Source organism: Acanthochromis polyacanthus, chromosome 16 (assembly GCF_021347895.1).
Source record: "Acanthochromis polyacanthus isolate Apoly-LR-REF ecotype Palm Island chromosome 16, KAUST_Apoly_ChrSc, whole genome shotgun sequence".
Classification (NCBI taxonomy): Eukaryota; Metazoa; Chordata; class Actinopteri; family Pomacentridae; genus Acanthochromis; species Acanthochromis polyacanthus.
The window spans coordinates 11,696,061-11,714,718 of NC_067128.1; the positions used below are offsets into that span (position 1 = coordinate 11,696,061).

At 41.3% G+C, this 18,658-nt stretch overlaps 1 protein-coding gene and 1 long non-coding RNA gene across 5 annotated transcripts in view; both read left to right on the forward strand.

Moving 5' to 3' along the window:
* The window catches only part of LOC110964004 (pleckstrin homology domain-containing family G member 3), a 35,550-nt gene extending 24,670 nt beyond the window's left edge, over window positions 1-10,880 (forward strand). For all 3 annotated transcript variants that reach the window (XM_051960876.1, XM_051960877.1, XM_051960875.1), the window contains 8 exons: window positions 644-730; window positions 817-850; window positions 984-1,085; window positions 1,174-1,203; window positions 2,913-2,923; window positions 5,121-5,207; window positions 5,390-6,866; window positions 7,926-10,880. In XM_051960876.1, the coding sequence (XP_051816836.1) occupies window positions 644-730; window positions 817-850; window positions 984-1,085; window positions 1,174-1,203; window positions 2,913-2,923; window positions 5,121-5,207; window positions 5,390-6,866; window positions 7,926-8,836 (2,739 nt within the window). In that variant the 3' untranslated portion in view covers window positions 8,837-10,880. The remainder of the gene's footprint in view (window positions 1-643; window positions 731-816; window positions 851-983; window positions 1,086-1,173; window positions 1,204-2,912; window positions 2,924-5,120; window positions 5,208-5,389; window positions 6,867-7,925) is intronic.
* Window positions 10,881-12,290: 1,410 nt separating this feature from the next.
* LOC127537669 (uncharacterized) lies at window positions 12,291-17,045 on the forward strand. 2 transcript variants are annotated; one of them, XR_007947458.1, is made up of 2 exons: window positions 12,291-14,194; window positions 14,504-17,045. It is a non-coding gene; the product is annotated as an uncharacterized LOC127537669 (long non-coding RNA). The 2 variants fall into 2 exon arrangements; XR_007947457.1 differs by having other exon boundaries at window positions 12,291-12,955.
* The last annotated feature ends 1,613 nt before the right edge of the window (window positions 17,046-18,658 follow it).

Consider the following 18,658-nt stretch of genomic DNA (forward strand, 5'->3'; position numbering starts at 1 on the left):
CTTCAGAAATGCAACAGCAATTTTATTTTTTTGTCATTTTCTTTATTTTAAATATAAAATTCTAGACTTTATAATTCTAAATTTAATATAATGTAATTTTTGCAATTTTTTTCTATATTTGGGTCTTCCAGGAATATTTTTTTTAAAATGTAATAAAAAATGATTCTAAGTTTCAGATATATATGAAAAGTGTGTGAGTGTATGTAGGTAGATGTTCATGTGCATACAGTTAATTGCTAAAATGCTTATTTTAGAGCTGCAGCAATAAGTTGATTCATTATTTGATTGATTTTGATTTATTACAGTTGATAAAAGTGGCCGATCACAAGAAAGAGAACACTGAATTCTTATGGATTGGAAATAATCAGTTTGTTGTTTTTGCAGACTTGAGTATCAATTAGTTGATTGATAGAAAATGATTCTGCAGCTGTGGCGATAATCCAGTAATTGTGTCCTAAACTGAATCTATTTGAAACACAGAACATTTTACTTTCAAATCCACTAATTGAGAAAGCAGCCAGTAGATTAGTGATAGTAAGAAGAATTTGTCTGGACTGTCTTCATGTTCCTCAGGGATTTCTGGAAACCAAACCAACTGTTCGGACTAATCAGTGGTTGCTCTTCAATTGTTTTTACATTTCAGGCAAAAACGGTGGAAGAAAAGAAGCTGTGGGCTCATCACATCAAGCGCATCATTCTGGAAAACCACCACGCCATCATCCCACAGAAGGTCAGCGACCAGTGAAACCAGTATACTCACCAGTGAAGCCACTTTGTGTAGACAGCCCTAACAGAAGATGTTGTTGTGTGTTTCAGGCTAAAGAGGCCATCCTGGAAATGGATTCCATCTGTAAGTACCAATCTTTCCTGCTTGTAATGGTTTTGGTGAAAATTTTGAGAAAACTAGTAGAAACTGTAAGAAAACAGGATAAAACCGCACTTGGCTTTTTCCTGTTGTCGTCAATCATGTTGTTTTACCGCAGACCCTTCCAAGTACCGTTACAGTCCAGAGCGTCTGAAGAAAGCTCTGTCCTGCCAGTCTGATGAGTTTCCACGAGACGCTCGTCAGGGCCGCCGACAGTCAGGTAATCACTCAGAATTACCCGATTATTGATCAGCGTGTCACGTCAATATTTATTGTTTACTATTTACTCTGTTTTTTTTCCTTCCCAGAGCCAATCAAGCAAATGAAGAACTCCAAAGGTAAAGATCTTCCATATTAATCCTCTAGCTAACCTTCTGTGATTTCTCCTCTAATGATCAATTTTTTTTGCCTGCAGTTAGAAAACCTCAGGTTTTGCTGTTTAGTTGCATTCAAAAACGTTCAACATCTGAGATGAAGTCACTTTTTCTTTTCTTTTACTTTATTTAGCATTTTTTTTAACCAGACTAGTCCCACTGAGTTAAGAGATCTCCTTCACGAGGGAGACCTGACCAAGAGGGCAGCAGCATAGTCACATTAAAAACAATAAACAGCAGATGAATTTAACAACTTTAAAACTTGCTCACATATAACACTTGCCCACAGACGAGGTAGACTACAATGATTTCACCAGAGCTTTAAATTAATTCAGTGTAACAAGGGCTGGAAGTTGAAGTTGAGATTGTAATTTATTCCACTGAACTGGTGCCTGAAAACCTGAAGACTTTCTTGCCCAGTTCAGATCATACTTTGGGGACGACAAATTGCAGAGTATCCCCAGATCGGAGATTGTGACTTTCATGTTTCCTTGTTAAAAGACAAGACAGATAGGAAGGAACAATACCCAGAATGGTTCTGTAAATAAACACATACCAATGACTGAGACGTCGGGTACTTAAAGATGTCCAGATAACTTTAGAATTCTTTGATAGTTTCCTGTTGAAACTGTGACTCCATTATAAGGAAACCTAACTGGAGTTGGTGAACAAGCTTCTGACAGCAGCGCTTATCACTTTGAAACTTTGACATACCGCACAACACTTTTTACTATTTTTTAAAAATGTATTATGAAAGAAACATGAAGAAAAATCTGCAAGTTCTAAAATGTGTGGCTGAAAATGTACAATTAAAGCCCAGTGCTTTTTCAGGAATACTGTCAACATCACCAATCAGACTTTATTTATACACCTGCACTTTTCATAGAAGTTGAGACTAGGAAAACAAGGACAATGCCAACAGTGAAATCAAAAAATAAAAGCAGATTAGAAATAAAACGATAGTCTATAGCTTTAAATATATTGAACAACACAATAGAAATGGATAAATGTCAGAACAGATCAAATAAGTAAAGAAAATACAAACGAGTCAAAACGTAAAAATGATTCCATCCATCCATCCATCCATCCATCCATCCATCCATTGTTGAGCTGCAAGGTGATGGTGCGTACCATCGAGTCACTGTGCAGCCCCAAAATGATGAAATACCACATAGAATAAATAGATGACTATAAAATTCTACAATGACAATTAAAGGATGAACTCAGCAGCTAGTGATTGTCAGTGTCTGATAACAGAGACAGCAACTACAACTAATTCCCACAGAGAAAGGTGACATTCTCTTTGCCATTTCCTGGCAGAACATGTTTGATGTTTTTGATTCAAAAATTGATAGAAACTAATAATGGATTGATAAAAGTCTTACAAAGTACTTGTCTGTCTATTGATTATTGGACTTCTCTCAGCATCAAGCATCTTGGCTGAACTTATAGCAGCTACAAAGTATTCAGTTTACTTGGCAGCACAGAGAAATGCTCAGAACTTCTTTTATGTCATGGTTAAATGTGTTACTGTTATGATGTTAACCACAGACTGATTGTGGGCTAATAAACAAAGCTTTGTGTTCAGTTAGCTTTCACAATAATGTGTGTTCTCTGTCTTTAACCAATCACCTCGTCTTCTTCTGCTGCTGATTCTCCGGTTGAACTCTCAGCGATCCTACAGGTAAGACTCAAACTGATTTAACATTAAAGGTAGCACGTCTGCTTCCTGCTCCTCCTCCTCCGAGCATTGCTGTACAAACTGTTGGTTTCTCTGTGCTTTGTTGTATTTCTGTGAAGTGTACTGAGTTGTACTTACTAGTGACCTCATTTGACTGTAAATAAATGGATGTCATACTGAAGGAAGGGGCTCTGTGATACAGCCTCGCTGTTAAAGCAGCACATTAGTTTTAAAGAGTCATCAGATTCAGGATAAGCGGTGTGTGACGTCCTGCAGCACTCCGACAGCGAGGGGGTGTTAGTGGGTGACAGACGCTCACTGCAGCCCACCATCAGCAGCAGCACACTGGGATCCAGCAGCCTGGGAGAGTCTGAGGCCGACCGAGCTGCCCAGGACGAGGAGGAGCAGGAGGAGGAAGGGGAGGAGCTGGGCAGCAGGAAGGACTCTCTGGAGCGACTGATGTGCAGCGAGGAAGAGGAGGATGATGAGGCGGGACGGTTGGACGAGGTTCTGCTGGAGGACGAGCAGGTAGAGGACTTTGCCAGCTCCGTTCTGGCTGCCATCTCCTGCTGGCACTACACAGTCCAGGCCTTCCTTTCCTCCACGGGGACGGTGAGGCTTTCTGCTGCCAGCCTGGTCTTCATCACCTGCGACTTCACCTGACCCGCACCGGCTCTGTAACACACTTAACGGATAACAGCGATAACTGCTGCTGCTCCGGAGCTCTCAGTAACTGCTGCATGGGCTTCATGTGTGGAACTAACACCAGCCGAGCTGCATGTTGCTGCTCAACACGCTACACTACAGCAGGGTGATGCTACTGGAGCCTTTATGTTCTCAATAGTGCAGTTATGGTTAAAGAAGTGAAATGTCAGACAGTCTGACAATTACATTAATTTTTTCAGCTTCTTTTGAATTTGATTATTTCAGCAGAGCTCCATCTTAACTCTACTGGTTAGCAAATGTGGAGTTCCTCAGGGTTCAGTTCAGGGTCCTCTGATGTCTGACTGTAGATGCCACCTGGCTGGAAAAAATGCTGTACTTACTGGCATAGATTTACAAGTGATCTTCAGTTTTACATTTCACTGACACAGAAGGAAAAAAGGGGAAAAAAAACTAATCAGAAGGCATCAAAAACTTAAAAAGAACCAGAGCATTGAAATAGTTCATACCAAGAATACCTAGTGGGTTAGCATTTGACAGTTTGGTTACATTATAAACATGTTGCTCAAAGCCATTAGTCAACGTGTTGTGATGCTTCTATTAGAAGTAATTAGACATTAAATAGGTTTGAAGCTGCTGCATAAGAGCGCAACTGAGCTAAGCTAGAAATTTCCCTCCACTCCCACTTTATTTGCTAAGCTAAGCTAGGCGAAGCACGTCCTTGACCTTTTCCTGTACTGGAAACAAACACATCTGATTCAGAAGAAGCTGGCCAACAAGGATTTCCCAAGAAATGTCCCTTTAACCTATTAGATAACTGAGTAAAATTGCTTTTATTACCTCTTGTGCAGCCAGTTTTTTGGTGTTTTTGCTTTTATTGGAGCTTTTTCAGGCTTGTGGTCCAACTTTATTGCTGTGGGGCTGAGTACAAAACATAACTGAATGTTTGAGGTTGCCAAGTTGAACAGGATATTTTTTGCTGCTGCCTCTTATTATTTTGTCACTTTTATTTGCATGTTTGGTTTTAGACTGATTCATGCCTCGGGTTAAGTTTGGTGTGAAGCCGATTATTTTATCTGCAAAGCTGCTACACAGGATGATCACTGAACTCTTTTCACTGTCAGAGACAGTTGTTCTTCATTCTATCCGTAATAAAGGGGCAATTCACGCAATGCAAAACATGCTTTCCTGCTTCTAAAATTTTAATCAAAGCATGAACAGAGTTAGTTTTATTAGCTGAGGGATGATGTTTTAAATTGGTGTTAAAGTATCCAAAAATTATATTTGAAAAGCTCAACAGCAGTTTGTTTTTGCAGAAATGGTGTTCAGTTTCAGTTTTGTGGATTACACAAAAAACAGGACACTTATTCTGCAGGAAAACCTGATTTTTGTGAAATGACCCTTTAAGAATGAGTTAGCAGTGTAAGATTCTTTTTTTGTGGCCTTTATCTGGTGATATTTAAACTCTGTTCCTTCCTTTTGTCTGCTGATGTTAAAGATATCATTTGACATCTTTCCTGTTTCTTCTTTGTTGAAGGAGGCAGAGGGAGACAGCTCCAACAAAGAAAATGGCCGACTTCCTGAAGAAGATGAGTCAGGTGGAACTGAACCAACACCCGAGCAAGTAAATAAAAGTTTCATTGATTTTTTTTTTTTGCAGGTTTGAGGCACTCCTTATGTTTGATATGACAGGTTTCCTCCCGTTTTTCATCTGCTTCTGTGATGCAGTGCTATCCAGTAGCATGTCAGGTCGGTGGTCATAATGCTTGGACTCATTGGTGTAATATGTTTTTTTTCCCTTTCCAGCCATGTGCAGATAAGCTGCCACAGGAGGAGACATCTGAGCCAACAGAAAACCCTGAACTAGAACTGTTCTCTGATCTGGATCCTCACATGATCTCAGTTTCCCCTAAAAAGTCAGAAGAACTGAAACCCGAAGAAGGTCCAGAGCCCACAGAGGAACCGTGCTCCGCCACACCCGATTCAGATTCAAAGACGCTGAGCAGCGGGGAATCCTCTGAGGAGGAGGACGATGATGAGAAGGAGGCAGCAGAGAAGGTGCTGAAATCCCCCAGCATCCTCCCATCCTCTGTCCTCGACAAAGCCAGTGCCATTGCCCAGCACTTCACCAACAGCATCAAGCGCGGCAGCATGGCCCAGGACGACGCCCGATCTCTCGGCTGTGCTTCACCTCGGTTGCCCAGCAGGACCGGCAGCAGTGTCAGCCTTTGTACCGAACCAGCCGACCGACCGCTGCGACTCAACAGTATCTCTTCTGATTCTGTCGAGACCTTTGGGGTGACAGATTTGACCATGTTGTCTCCGCGGGATGACAGCCTCTTCGACGCTGACAGAGGCATTCGGCGGAGGCGGGACTCCACCCTGTCCAAGCAGGACCAACTGCTCATCGGGAAAATCAAGACTTACTACGAAAATGCCGAAAACCAGGATGCAACCTTCAGCCTCCAGCGCAGAGAAAGTCTGACATACATCCCGACTGGGCTGGTCAGGAGCTCCGTCAGCCGGTTTAACAGCATCCCGAGGGAGGAAACCGTCCAGACAAACCCCTCCACTAGTCTGGACCCTTCCTCTGTGCACTCCAACTCAGCTTTACCCTCAGATCACATGGTCTCCAGTGAATCTCTGGACTCGCTGAAGTCTGATCGGAGAAGCACAGATCTAGAAGATTCTGGAGAGAGCCACAAGTCCAGGTCTCAAAGCATGCAGGATAATCCATGCGAGGATGAAGACTTCAGACCTTCATCTGAAATGATCAAGATCTGGCAGGCGATGGAGCGAGAGATCAGCAGATCTCAGAGTGACAATGGAGGGCGAGACCGATCCAGAGAGGCTGCAAGAACCTCCAGAGCGACTGGTGTTTCTAACCTGACCAAGGACTATGATCGAGAGAGTTCAGCATCTGACCTCAGCACCATCACTGAGGAGTCCATCAGTCCTTCTCCCCTCAAGTCCAAAGTCTCAGGGGTAAACCGGACAGGAAGTCTGAAAGATGCTTTGAAAGTGTTTGGGGAAGAGGCTTTCATCCTCAGGGCTCCGGTCCCTCGGGTCATCCAGTTGAGAGCAGAGTCAGAGATGGAAAAGCCGAGTGAGGATTCAAACCAGCTGGATGACGTGGATACGGGGAAGAGCAAAGTCCTCCATCTGGCCCGTCAGTACAGCCAGCGAATCAAGACCTCCAGACCAGTGGTCCGACAGCGAAGTCAGGGCGGCCTGATCGCCAAGAAGAGCTTAGCTTGTGTGGTGGAGGAGAAGGAGAGTTCAGGTACACTGTTTACCTGTTTACTTTCAAATTTAAGATTTGGCAGATGCTGCACACTGAGGTTGTTTTCCACAGTTGATGTAATGACTGTGTTAACAACAGTGTGAATGAATCTGTTTGTTGTTTTTTTCAGAACATTTTCACGTCATCTTTTCAAAACCTCAAGAAAAATCTACAGTATTTTGTCCAATTTTATCTCTTCAATGATTTCATTTGCAGTCACATTAGCACTGAAACTATTTGTTTTATTTAATTTAAATACATCATAAGGAAAAACTAAAATGAAAGAAGTAAACCTGCGTTGATTTTCTTCATGTTCACTTTGTACCAGACCACGCCTCGGGATCTACATGGACTGAACATATTAGCAGAAAGTTATTGTAGGGTTAAACTCCTCTTTAAATATTTTTATATGTGTGGTTAGGGCATTTTTTGTGGGCTTTGTTGACCAAAATTAACAGGTTAATGGAATTTATCAGAACTTTTATATGTGCACTTGCCACAAAAATGGCACTGTAGGAAACAGGTATGTAACAGGTTGTTGATTTGTTTTTTGGAATAACTTGATGACTAATTATTGTAAATATTGACTCAGTCTGAACCTGTCCTGCCCCCAGCAAACACTAGATGTTTAATTAAATGATCTCCTGTTAAACACTGTGGTCCAGCCTGTGCACTCTCAACTATCTGATCATGTGACCTGATATTGACCATAAACAGTGTATTTACCTTTAGAGTTTATTGTACTGCCAGCTTCAGTTGGAAGCAGAACTTATGTGATCAGACTGATTAAATGTAAGGATATAATCAATCCCTACAGACTAACATAAAATTCCACCTGTTCTCCTGAATGCTATCTGGTTTCACAAAGCAAAATTGAAAGCTTAAAAAAAGAAATGCCACTTCAAACGCACTGGTTTCAAGTTTATTCCAGCTTTGGTCTCATTTTTGAGTTGCTTATGTTTCCTAATGTGAAGCAAATGGTCGAACAGGCTGCAAAGACAAAAAGATTTTGAAAAACTGGAATCATTCTTTTAATTGTTGTTGTTTTCTGTTTTGCAGGTAAACCCAACCTGACTCTTCCTCTGGTTTCTCATAAGCAGTCCACCTCTCTGCCGCTGAGCCCCGTAGATCAGATCCGATCTCCGACACCTGGCCTCACCTGCAGCTCGGTGGGTGGCTCCAGGGGTGTGTCCCCGGGTCGGGTTCGCTCTCGCAGCCCCCTCAGTCCTCCCCCTCCCATCGAGGCCTTCAACTGGCCTGACGTCAGTGAACTCCGCTCCAAATACTCCAACCACAGTCAGAAGACTCCGGTCGGTCGCAGTCGCTCCATCCCAGAGCAGATGTTTGATGGCAGTCTGAGGAGGCACTCCAGCTGCTCCTCCAGCCTGGTCGCTGACGGAGCTTCCAATGAGGGTCCTTTGTACAAGCCACGAGGCAGCCGAGACGCCAGCCGGGAGGAGCGCAGCAAACGGCTTCACAGAGCCAATTCTCTGGACCCTCGACTGAGCGGGGCTCAAATGTCTGACCTGCAGAAGCTCCAGGACCAGGTTGCACATGGCAACTACGATGGTTACTACATCGCAGCCGAAGCACCGCTACAGAACGACCCCGAACACAAGATCATCGTCATGGAGAAGCTTCCAGAGCCCCAAGGAACGGCCAAAGCACCCAAGGAAGAAGATGACGACAGCTACGTCCAGATCCGTTCACCGACCAGCCGAGAGAAGATCTCCATCATGGCCGTCATCGACCGTTGCAGGGCCTATCAGGAGTCTGACGAATATAAACTGAGGGAGGAAGCAAAAGCCAAAAGTGAGCCGGCGAAGCCTCAAGAGCTTGAGAAGACTGCAGCAGCCTCTACTGCTCAGGATGTTCCCCAGAGGTCGAGATCAAACTCTGGACAGAAGACGGAAACCGCTCAGAAGAGCATTGTGAAAAATCTGAGAGAGAAGTTCCAGAGCCTGAGTTGAATAAACGTTCCACCAAACAAGACATCAGACCACAACTATAGTAACCCAAAGACATAAACACAAGGCTAAGGCCAGGTTGTTTAAAGTAGTGAACTGCTGTCAGAGTTTTACCAACAAATAAATACTCTCCAGCAGACGAACAGCTGATTATCTCTTCTAATCATGAAAAAAATCTTTTCAATTAGAAACATGTCTGAAAAAAAATCTGTTATCTCCAAATTGTTGTGTGTAAAATTTTCGAAAGTGGAGAAAAATAACAAAACAACCCAAATTGTCACTGTTACATAATTTGTGTGTATATAAAATCATTATTATGATTGCATTTAGATGACCAATGAGCTCTCATGATTTTTCAGCACCTGCTTATGTACAAAAACCACTTTGTTGATATTTCGTGCTCTTTTCCCAGCGTCCTCTCTGGCATTTTGTAGATAACACTCTAGAATTCTGTAAATATCTTTATGCAGCAGTCAAGTACGGAATTTTTGTTAATTTTTGTACAGGATGTAGCATGTTGCACAGTTTCAGTACTGGGAGGATGTTTGTTCTGCTCTTCAGTCACTCTCAGTGAAAACACAGATTTGAGAGAATCATCACTACACTAAGGGAGCGGTCCTTTGTTCTGTTCGCAGCTGTAAAAGCTTCAGCAGTGACTTTAATGCCTCCTCTTTTTCGATTAAATCACATCTGTGTGCAAGAGGACTAACCACTAAATCTGACCTCATGTCTGCATTCACCTCACACACCTCCTGGGATTTATGTTACAGGAACAGTCTGGCGCAGAAACAGATCAAGTCTCTCTGATGTGTTTAGCGTAGCTTAGCACAAATACTGGAAGCAGAGGGGAACTGTTAGCGCAGCCCTAACCCAAAACAAAACCTTCAGATGCTTAAAGTCCGTGTGATTCTTATGTTGTAGGTTGTTTATTGAACATTGGTGAAACTCTAAAAGATTGATTGGTTTTCTTCTGTTAGGATTTTGTGATTTTGTCATTCGGAGCTGTCAGTGGAGTTGTATCGGCCGTATGGAATTTATGTCAGTCGATTATCAAGTCTCACACATTGAAACCAGCAATTTGCAGCTAATTTGTGCCAAGAGTTGGTGCCAGAGTTCAGTGATTCTAACACTTAGCAAACAAAACTGATCTGCGGATAAAATACCAAAATAAAAGCATATTGGGGTTGGAGAAGCTTATGGCATTGATCGGACTCTCCAGATGTTTAAACTTAGCTGAAGTTGAGATCACGAGATTGTTTCCTGACAGAACGACATTAGACTGTTCCTTTTCCCTAATTTTGCTTTGGTTTTATGAAAATCTTCAGTGAGTAGATGAGCAACGTGCAAAATGACGCTGTACCTGTCGACTGCAGCCGGTCACATCAGTGTATGGAGGACCAAACCTGCTTTACTAGGAGAACGATATAAGAATGCATGGGATTTTCCTTTTTAATGAAATACTGAAATTAATCCTTTAATTTTAAAAATGGATTGAACTAGTAAATGAAATTGCTGTGGAATTATTTTCTGATGGTGAGGATGAAATTGTTTGAGATGTTTTACTGTTTTTTCCACAGACATACAAGCAAAGCAGTGACCAAAGAGATTTTACCATCGATGTAGCAATTATGAGTAATTTATTTATGAAATACTCCTGGATGTATTTGTTGATTTTGGTGCCTTTTTTGTAATTCATGTAAAGTTTATTTGGACAGTTTATTTAATTTGTTCATTTATTGACTTCCTAACAAGCCACGTTTTGTTCTCCGTACACACTTTGCTCGGAGGCACTTTGGAAGATTCAAACCTGTGACTTTCCTGTGACCACTGGTCCACCTGCACATCTCCTGTTCCTCAGTCAGTCAACCACTGTTAACAGTCAGGCTCCCTCCTGTGCTGTACCTGCTATTTATTTGACCTGATGTAAATAGAGACACGTATACTGTCTTTCTATAACTGTGGTTGTATAAATATATATGTGTGTGTTGCACGTACAAACATGTTTGTATGTTCTGTTCCACATTAAAACCACAAATACAAGAACAAACAGTGTGTGAGGTGATTATTTCTATGCTGTGTGTGTGTCTGTTTTAGTTGAAGGCTGAGCTACTCTGTGACAGGAGGTGGATCTGAATTTTCTTTATTCTTCCACAGAGCGGAATAAAAGCCTAAGGATGATTTGAAAACAGAAGGGAACTCTAATGTTCCATATACACTACTGGACATAAATTCAACTATGTATGAAGTGAACAATTGATATAGTTTTATTGGTAAAATTATGAAATAAATAGATGTGAATCATGAAATAATTTCAGTGCTACTGACATTGGTGGTTTTCATTAACTCATAACTATAAATTTTCTGTGATTAAAATAATTGAAACACCTTTATCACAGCAAACAGTTGGGCATTTTGATTATTTCATGGATTTATTATGGGTCTTCAGGAAATACGACAAAAATCTGCTGTGTCAAAAGAAAAATAAACATACAACAATGCTAATTAACAAATGTGACCATATGGCCAGTTTTACCTCGATTACATGCTTTTGGTAGCCATACACAAACTTCTGGTTGTATCTTTGGCCACTCCCCTTGAAAGAATTGGCACAAAATTTATTTGCTTTCAGACATAGACTTGTTTCTTTATCACAGTCCTCGGGTTCTTGATGCAGTTTAAGTGTGAGCTTCGGGAAGGTCAGTCTAAAACCATAATTCTAGCCTAATTTAGCCATTTCTTTATCATCTTGATGTGTTTTTGGGGTCATCGTCCTGTTGGAACACCCACATGCATCCAACACCCAACCTTTGACTGATGATATTAGGTTTTTCTGAAGAACGGGAAGGTAACCTTCCTTCTTTATCATTGCATTTACGTTGCGTAAATCACCAGTTCTACTGTCAGCCAAACATACTCAGGGCATAATACTGCCACCACCATGCTTGATGGTAGGTTTGGTGTTCTTGGGGTTTAAGGCCTCACCTATTCTCCTTCAAACATATTTCTACTGTCTGTGGTCAAATGGGTCAATTGTTGTTTCATCTGATCACAGAACTTTACTCCAGAAACCTTTTCTTTGTCACTGTAATCAGCAGCAAATTTTATTCAGGGTTTAAGGTTTCATTTCTGCATAAAAGGCTCCCTTTTTGCATGGCAGCCTCTCAGCCCACGGTTTCATAGAACACACATGATTGTGGACAAACACCTGTGCTCCAGCAGCTTCTAATTCACTGCAGACCAGCAGCTGATAGTTAAGTGTGACACCTGCAATTGTCACAATTTAGTAATATTTTTTATTCATGTTTTTCTGTAGAGGAGACCACATTTGAATATAACATGCAGAATTTAGCAGTTTTAGTCACCAGGTGCAGTTTCCCGATTTCACCACAAGGGGGAGATTATACTGGGGCGAGCACAGTGGCGTTATAGCAGCAGGTAGTTCCTGTCCCTCAGACACACTGTTGCCAACTCCTCAGTAAGGAAAGTCGCTGTTGGCTGTCCTAAAAGTCGCTAGAAGTCGCTAAATGACGTCATCGCCTAATTTGCATATTTCCCAGTTTGCATGTAATTGTAAACGTTTTAGGAGAGAGGAATAACATTGTGAAAGAGACCAAAAAGTGAATATAAAATACCCAAAATATGTTTTTGTACTAGAGGCTAAATGCTGTGGTTTATTTTAGCATGACAGTGAAGAAAGATTTTCGTTTATATGGCTCCGTAAGTCTGGATGGGATCTGTAGTGACTGCGCATGCGCGATTCATCTGCCGTCTGGCCGCGGAGTGATATGGGTCTCTCCCTCCCGTCACTGGGACTGCTGCAGGGTTACTGGACTGACAGCCTGTGCTCTGGGAGGGGGAGAAGCTCACAGCAGCACCTGCTGCTTGTTGAGGACAGTAACTGCAGAATGAGCCGAGTTTTCCTATTAGAGTCTCCAAAACGGCAGAAAAAGTCGCTAGATTTGTGGCTAGTCGCTTTTGACCAAAAAAAGTCGCTAGGAGCTTTGAAAAGTCGCTAGATTTAGCGAGAAAGTCGCTAAGTTGGCAACACTGCTCAGACAGAGAGCGGCCTGCTGATGAACAACAACTGACGTCTCGTCTCCCGTTTTTTCCTGAATAATACAGGTTAGTAATGTGTTTCAATTTGACACTATACAGCCCGACAGACTGAGCAAACCTTCATGGTGTGTGGTGAAGTTGGAGAAGGTTCATGTTACATAGACGGTCATTTCAGTGACCGATTGTTTGTGGTCGCGGCTAATGCTTTGCTAGCTCCCGTACAAAGAGGTCGACAAAATGGCAGCTTGTACGATATCTTTTTGCATTCCGACAGTAGCTCCGTAATACATGTGCCCTTGTGTCAGTTTTTTCCATGTATAGACTGTATTTGAAGAGCAGAAATTGTTTAGTTGTTATTAATACAGCGTGAAGTCTGTGTTTGATACTGTGTTCATGAATTTTATTGATCAGTTCACATGTGTTTGTATACAACAAAAACGAGTGATGAAATTGGTAGGCTTAATTGCAGTGTGGAAATCACTGATATGCTAAGCTGGAGCAGCATTGACAGCGTAAAAGATAGTCCAGACTGTTAAGTTGGATCATTTTGGGCTGTGCAAACAGCAGTTTGAGAGTGATGGGAAATGTATTTTGTGTATCCCAACGGTTTGAATATGTGTTTATATATTGTTTGATGGTGTGATACAATTTGTTAAAAATTCATTGTGGAAAACAGACAACTTGCATAGGAATTACAACAAAAGAGAAAAAAATGAGATCTGTTTAATAAAGACAGAGAGCGGCCTGCTGATGAACAACAACTGACGTCTCGTCTCCCGTTTTTTCCTGAATAATACAGAACACACATCTTCTGGAAACAGGTAACTCGGCTGAGGCCTGTAACATAAGCTCAGAGGAGTAAGCAGCTGTAGTCGATTGTAATCATTCATGAGGAGTGAGAAGGTCATGCTCGTAAATAAATTTGATGAACACAGCTGTCTGAATCACATAACTGAATGTTTGAGTTTTTATATGTACATTTTGACCCAGCAGCAGTGGCAGCTTGTTAATCTGGGGCGCTAGGGCACCGCCCCCATCAAGATTTTGTGAAAAAGGTATTGATACAGTAAACATAAATACGTATTTAAAGTAATTAACACATCTGCACAGTGTTCACTCATACAGTGGGTCTCATTTTTATTTTTTTTTAAGCCTTTCCATTCCATATTGGGGGGGTTTTTCGGTGTTGTTTTACACGTTTCAATAGCGAGGTGCGCCTGCCAAATGAGAGTGCATGTACATTCTCCGACAGCAAAGAGGCGTCGGGCACTCAGTTCAGAGGATCGTCAAAGGGTTGCAGAAGAGGTGAGTTTATGTTGTATAAATCTCTTAGTCTATGTTTCATTGGAGGTTGTATTGTTTGTTAGAGGAGAAACGTGTTTTGAAATATGGCATTTAAACATGTCATTGTCATGTTGCAGAGATCATCTAATCACAATCTGTTTAATGAAAATTATTCAAAAATATTAAAAATCACGTCACAATTGCAGTAGTCAATAATAGCAAGATATTTTTCCAAAACCATGCAGCAACAGAGGGTAGCAGTGTCAACAAAAGTATATTCATTTCATATCTATTTTTTCTCTATATGTTTTTCTATCCTTCTCTCTGTAGATCTGCAAGACCATTCTGGGACACACCAAGGAGCGCTTCTCCTTCACCGACCATCTCGTCTGTGCAACCTCGTTGCGGGGGGACAGGTTTGAAGAACATCACGGGTCATTTCCTGAAGAGGCACCGCAACGCACTTTGAAGGCCTACCCGATGCTGAATGGAAGCAAGCTGAAGACAGAACGCGGTCTCATCTCCAGCAAAGTAGAGTTCAGAGCCTGCTGTGGTGCACTGGACCTATTCCAGCTGTTTATAGAGAACAATCTTGAAGTTGTCTTTTCAGAAACTGTCAATCTTTTAAGGATCCTGATCACCACACCCATGACCACAGCTGAAGCAGAGAGGTGTTTCTCAACCTTGAAAAGAGTGAAAACTTTTCTCAGAAACACCATGACCCAGGAAAGGCTGAATGCCTTGGCCATGCTCTCCATGGAAAAGAGACTTGTTTGTGAAATGACAGATTTCAATCAGAAAATCATTGATAAATTTGCTGGCCTGAAGGAGAGGAGAGCAAAATTGATGTTCAAGTAATTGTTTTGTTGTGTTGTAATGCCCGTCTGCTAGTGCGCCCCCCCAGAATATTTTATCACCAGCCGCCACTGTTTAAGACTCTGTCTGATCTTTGAACTGAACAATGCCATTGACCTACCACTGCAGCACATAAATCACCAAGCAGTCTGTGGAACAAAAACGTGATCGATGTCTGTTGATGCTTAACTGACAAATGATTTTTCTTCAGCTTAGTCAGCACATGACTGGTTTATTTGAAATGGGTATTTTCAAAAAGATATTTGAATGAAAGTCTCCCCACTACAGAGTATAAATGTTGCTTTGTCTAGTAAACGAGTTGGTGGTGTCTTTAAGTTTATTTTTAATTCAACCTCCAAACTTGGAGGCTGATTTGAGACTCCTGTAATGACACCACCTCCATCTGCTCCATCACAGACTGACCAGCCCACCTGCTGGTCTTCTGTGCATCATCTGAGCCTTATTTTCAATATCTAGAAATTGCAGGCCTTTCTCAAGCCCAGGCCCAGAGTGGCTGATCGGGAGGACCGGGACAATTCCCGGTGGCTCGGTCTGATGTTTGGGCTGCGAGGGCCGGTGTTCAGTCATGCCACTGGATTGATCATTCTGCTGCTGCCGCTGTTCCTGGGCCGCCTCCATTGGCAGCTCTTTTTTGTTTGATTTTGTTTTTTTTTTTTTGTTGTTGCAGACGCACCATGACGTAACACGTCCGTGCGCACGGTCGGAGGTGTTTGAAACATATATGTCTGTGGTTTGAAAGATGAAAACAGGAAGAGCAAAGGTGGTGTGGAGTAGTGACCCATTTTATTTTTTATCATTAAAAGACAGTAAATACACAAAGCCCACAATTGACAGGGAATAGGAAGAGATAAAAACATTTACTTTCATTACTGATGTTGTCCAGTTTTAATAAAGTTCATGCTACTTTTATAAAATGATGAAAGTGAATAAATTGTATTTGTGTGATCTGTGTTTGATAGCTGTCTTTTCTCCGGTCATCCAGATGTTCAGAGGGAGGTGATGCCACATCTGGTCCAGCTGATGGAAGGTGTTGAAGTTCTTTGACTGAAGATGATCCTCTGACTGGATTTAAGGTTCAGATGCTCAGGAACAAACGCCACCAATGAGCCAACAGGGAAGCTTTAGGATTATTAAATGCTGCTGTGAAGGTTTCGCTGTTTTTCTTTGTGAATGCAAAGTGCTCCAACTGAAACTTGAACTAGAACTTAGTAGTAAATCCTTCCATCTGACAGGATTTAGTTGCATTAATAACCTCATAACATTCTAATTTTTATCCCAGTCTTGGTTGGAAACAGAATCTCTGTATTGATTCAGGTAAAAACTGAACTTCACAGCATGTTGGAGCAAAACAAGCAGATGAAAAGTGTGACGGTGTTGGGTTGTCAGACCGTAATGTTGCAGCTCAAAGCAGCTTTTCTATCTCACTTCATTCTGACATTCAGCTCTGAATCTACAGCAGATCCAGAAGATGGTGATCCATGCTGTGGAAGTCTCACATCTCATTTAATTACACTGTTTTTTCACCAACACTTTATTTAATGAAAGTCCCATTTAGTTTTTATGAGGAATGTGACGTTTTAATTTCTCTGTGAATAACTGCAGTCTGGTGGAACAGCTGGAGTTGTAACATCTGTCCTGATATTGATCATGAAGTACTGATCAGAATACTTTGGGTTAGCAGTCATCCCTGAAGTTTTACATGAAAAAAAAATCTTCACTTGTGAACTTTGGTAAGAAGCAGAAACTTTAGCGTTGCCATGGATACATGGGTGTTAAATTCAGTCCATGTTTCATTTTGGGATGCAGTCCAGCAGATGACTTTGTTTTTACTGACAGCTACCATTCAGTCTGAGATATTAAGAATAAATAAATGTGCATAATGTGGAAATGAACAGATTTTATTTTTATTTATTCCTACAGCTGCCGCAGTCAAAGTTCCAGAATGTGGAGAAATTTAATCTCACGATGACAGACAATAAATATGATCTGAAAGTTGTGTTATTGTTGTTTATCAGCACAATACAGAAAGATTGTCAGAAATATTCCAGTTAAGAATATCATGATTTATGCAAATTTACCTCAACGTGAATGTTCAGGTTAAGATTGTGCAATGATATTTATGTAAGTTTAGCTGATTAAAGTTTATGACTCTGCACTAAATATTATTTAAATTTACATGATAATATTTAGGGTCAGACCCTGCAGTATTGAGATTAAGAAATCAAATGTTCTATAAAATCTAAATACACTGAACTCATTTGGATATACAGGGTGACACAAAAAACAGGAACTTTTTAACAATCCAATAAAACCAAGAGTGATAGAAGAAAAAATATTTTATTCATAGTAATTGAAACCTTAAAACATGCCATTTAAGAAACAATGATGGAATTTTCATTTGTGAAAAACTACGTCCTGTAGACGGCGTCCTCCTGTACGAATGCATTCTTGAAATCTGGGGCATTTGACTTGATGTTTCCACATGTTTGGAGCTGCATTTATTCCACAGATTGAACTTTTGTTCCAGTGAAAATGATCCATCGGCAGATCATTTGCACTGTAACAAAAGTAAATCTGCACCCAGTTAATGACAAACACGAGTGGAGCTGTTGAAGGCAGGACAAGGGACTGTGGAAGATGCTGGAGCTGAAGTGTCAGCGTGTGATCCACCGTCACGGACAGAATGAGCAAAATTGATGTGCTTCCAAAAGTGTGAGTGATGTGTGATGAGATCCAAAAAAGTGTATAAATAGAAAAGGCTGTTATTGTGGTGATTTCATGAAGCATTTTCAAACAGTGATTGAGCTCCATTTCAGAAACCGTCAGATCCGCTGGATGTAAATATAGATTTATAAAAAACAACCATAAAAAAATAAAATTCTAAAAAAATGGTGAGGCGATAAGAAGAAGGTAAGAAGATAAATACTTTTAACCAGTAGCATTGTTTTGTTGCATTAAGTCAGCGACTTGTGAAGAGTTGTGTTTTGTCGTGTTTGAGCAGTTGGTCCAGACGTGTTAGCTAGCTAAGCGGCTAAGTTAGCTAGCCGCTAGCTAACTTAGCCGCTTAGCTAGCTAATGCTAGTGGTTAAAAGTATTTATCTTCTTACCGTGTTTTACTCCAAAAACAAGGTCATCAGCAGCCAGAGATGCTACCAGACAAGCTGACCATAGATGTAGACAGAAGATTAGCTAGGCTAGCGCGCTGTCTTCTATACATACCTATGGCCTGACCATAGACTGTAGTCTATGCTCTGCAGAGACGTCACAACGATTACCCATAATTCCAAGGGGCAGCCTCAGACGAAACTAATCCAGCCGCTCACACGAAAACTAAAGCAAATAAAAATGTCAAACCACCGTGGGGTGGTCAGGTTTTCCTCGGAGATTGTGTCGCACGTGGAAATGCCTCCAAAAACTTTTAAGGACACCATGAGTGAGACCAACATCCGGTCAGTTGACTATAAATACAGCTGGAATGCCTTATGATTTTTTGAGGTGGGTTTGACCGACACCTTAGCCGCCGAATGAAAAAAAAATACCAGGGGGACTCCTCATGTCAAGTGCACGTGGCATGAATTGTCTGAAACTGGAAGTTCTGTTGAGACTACT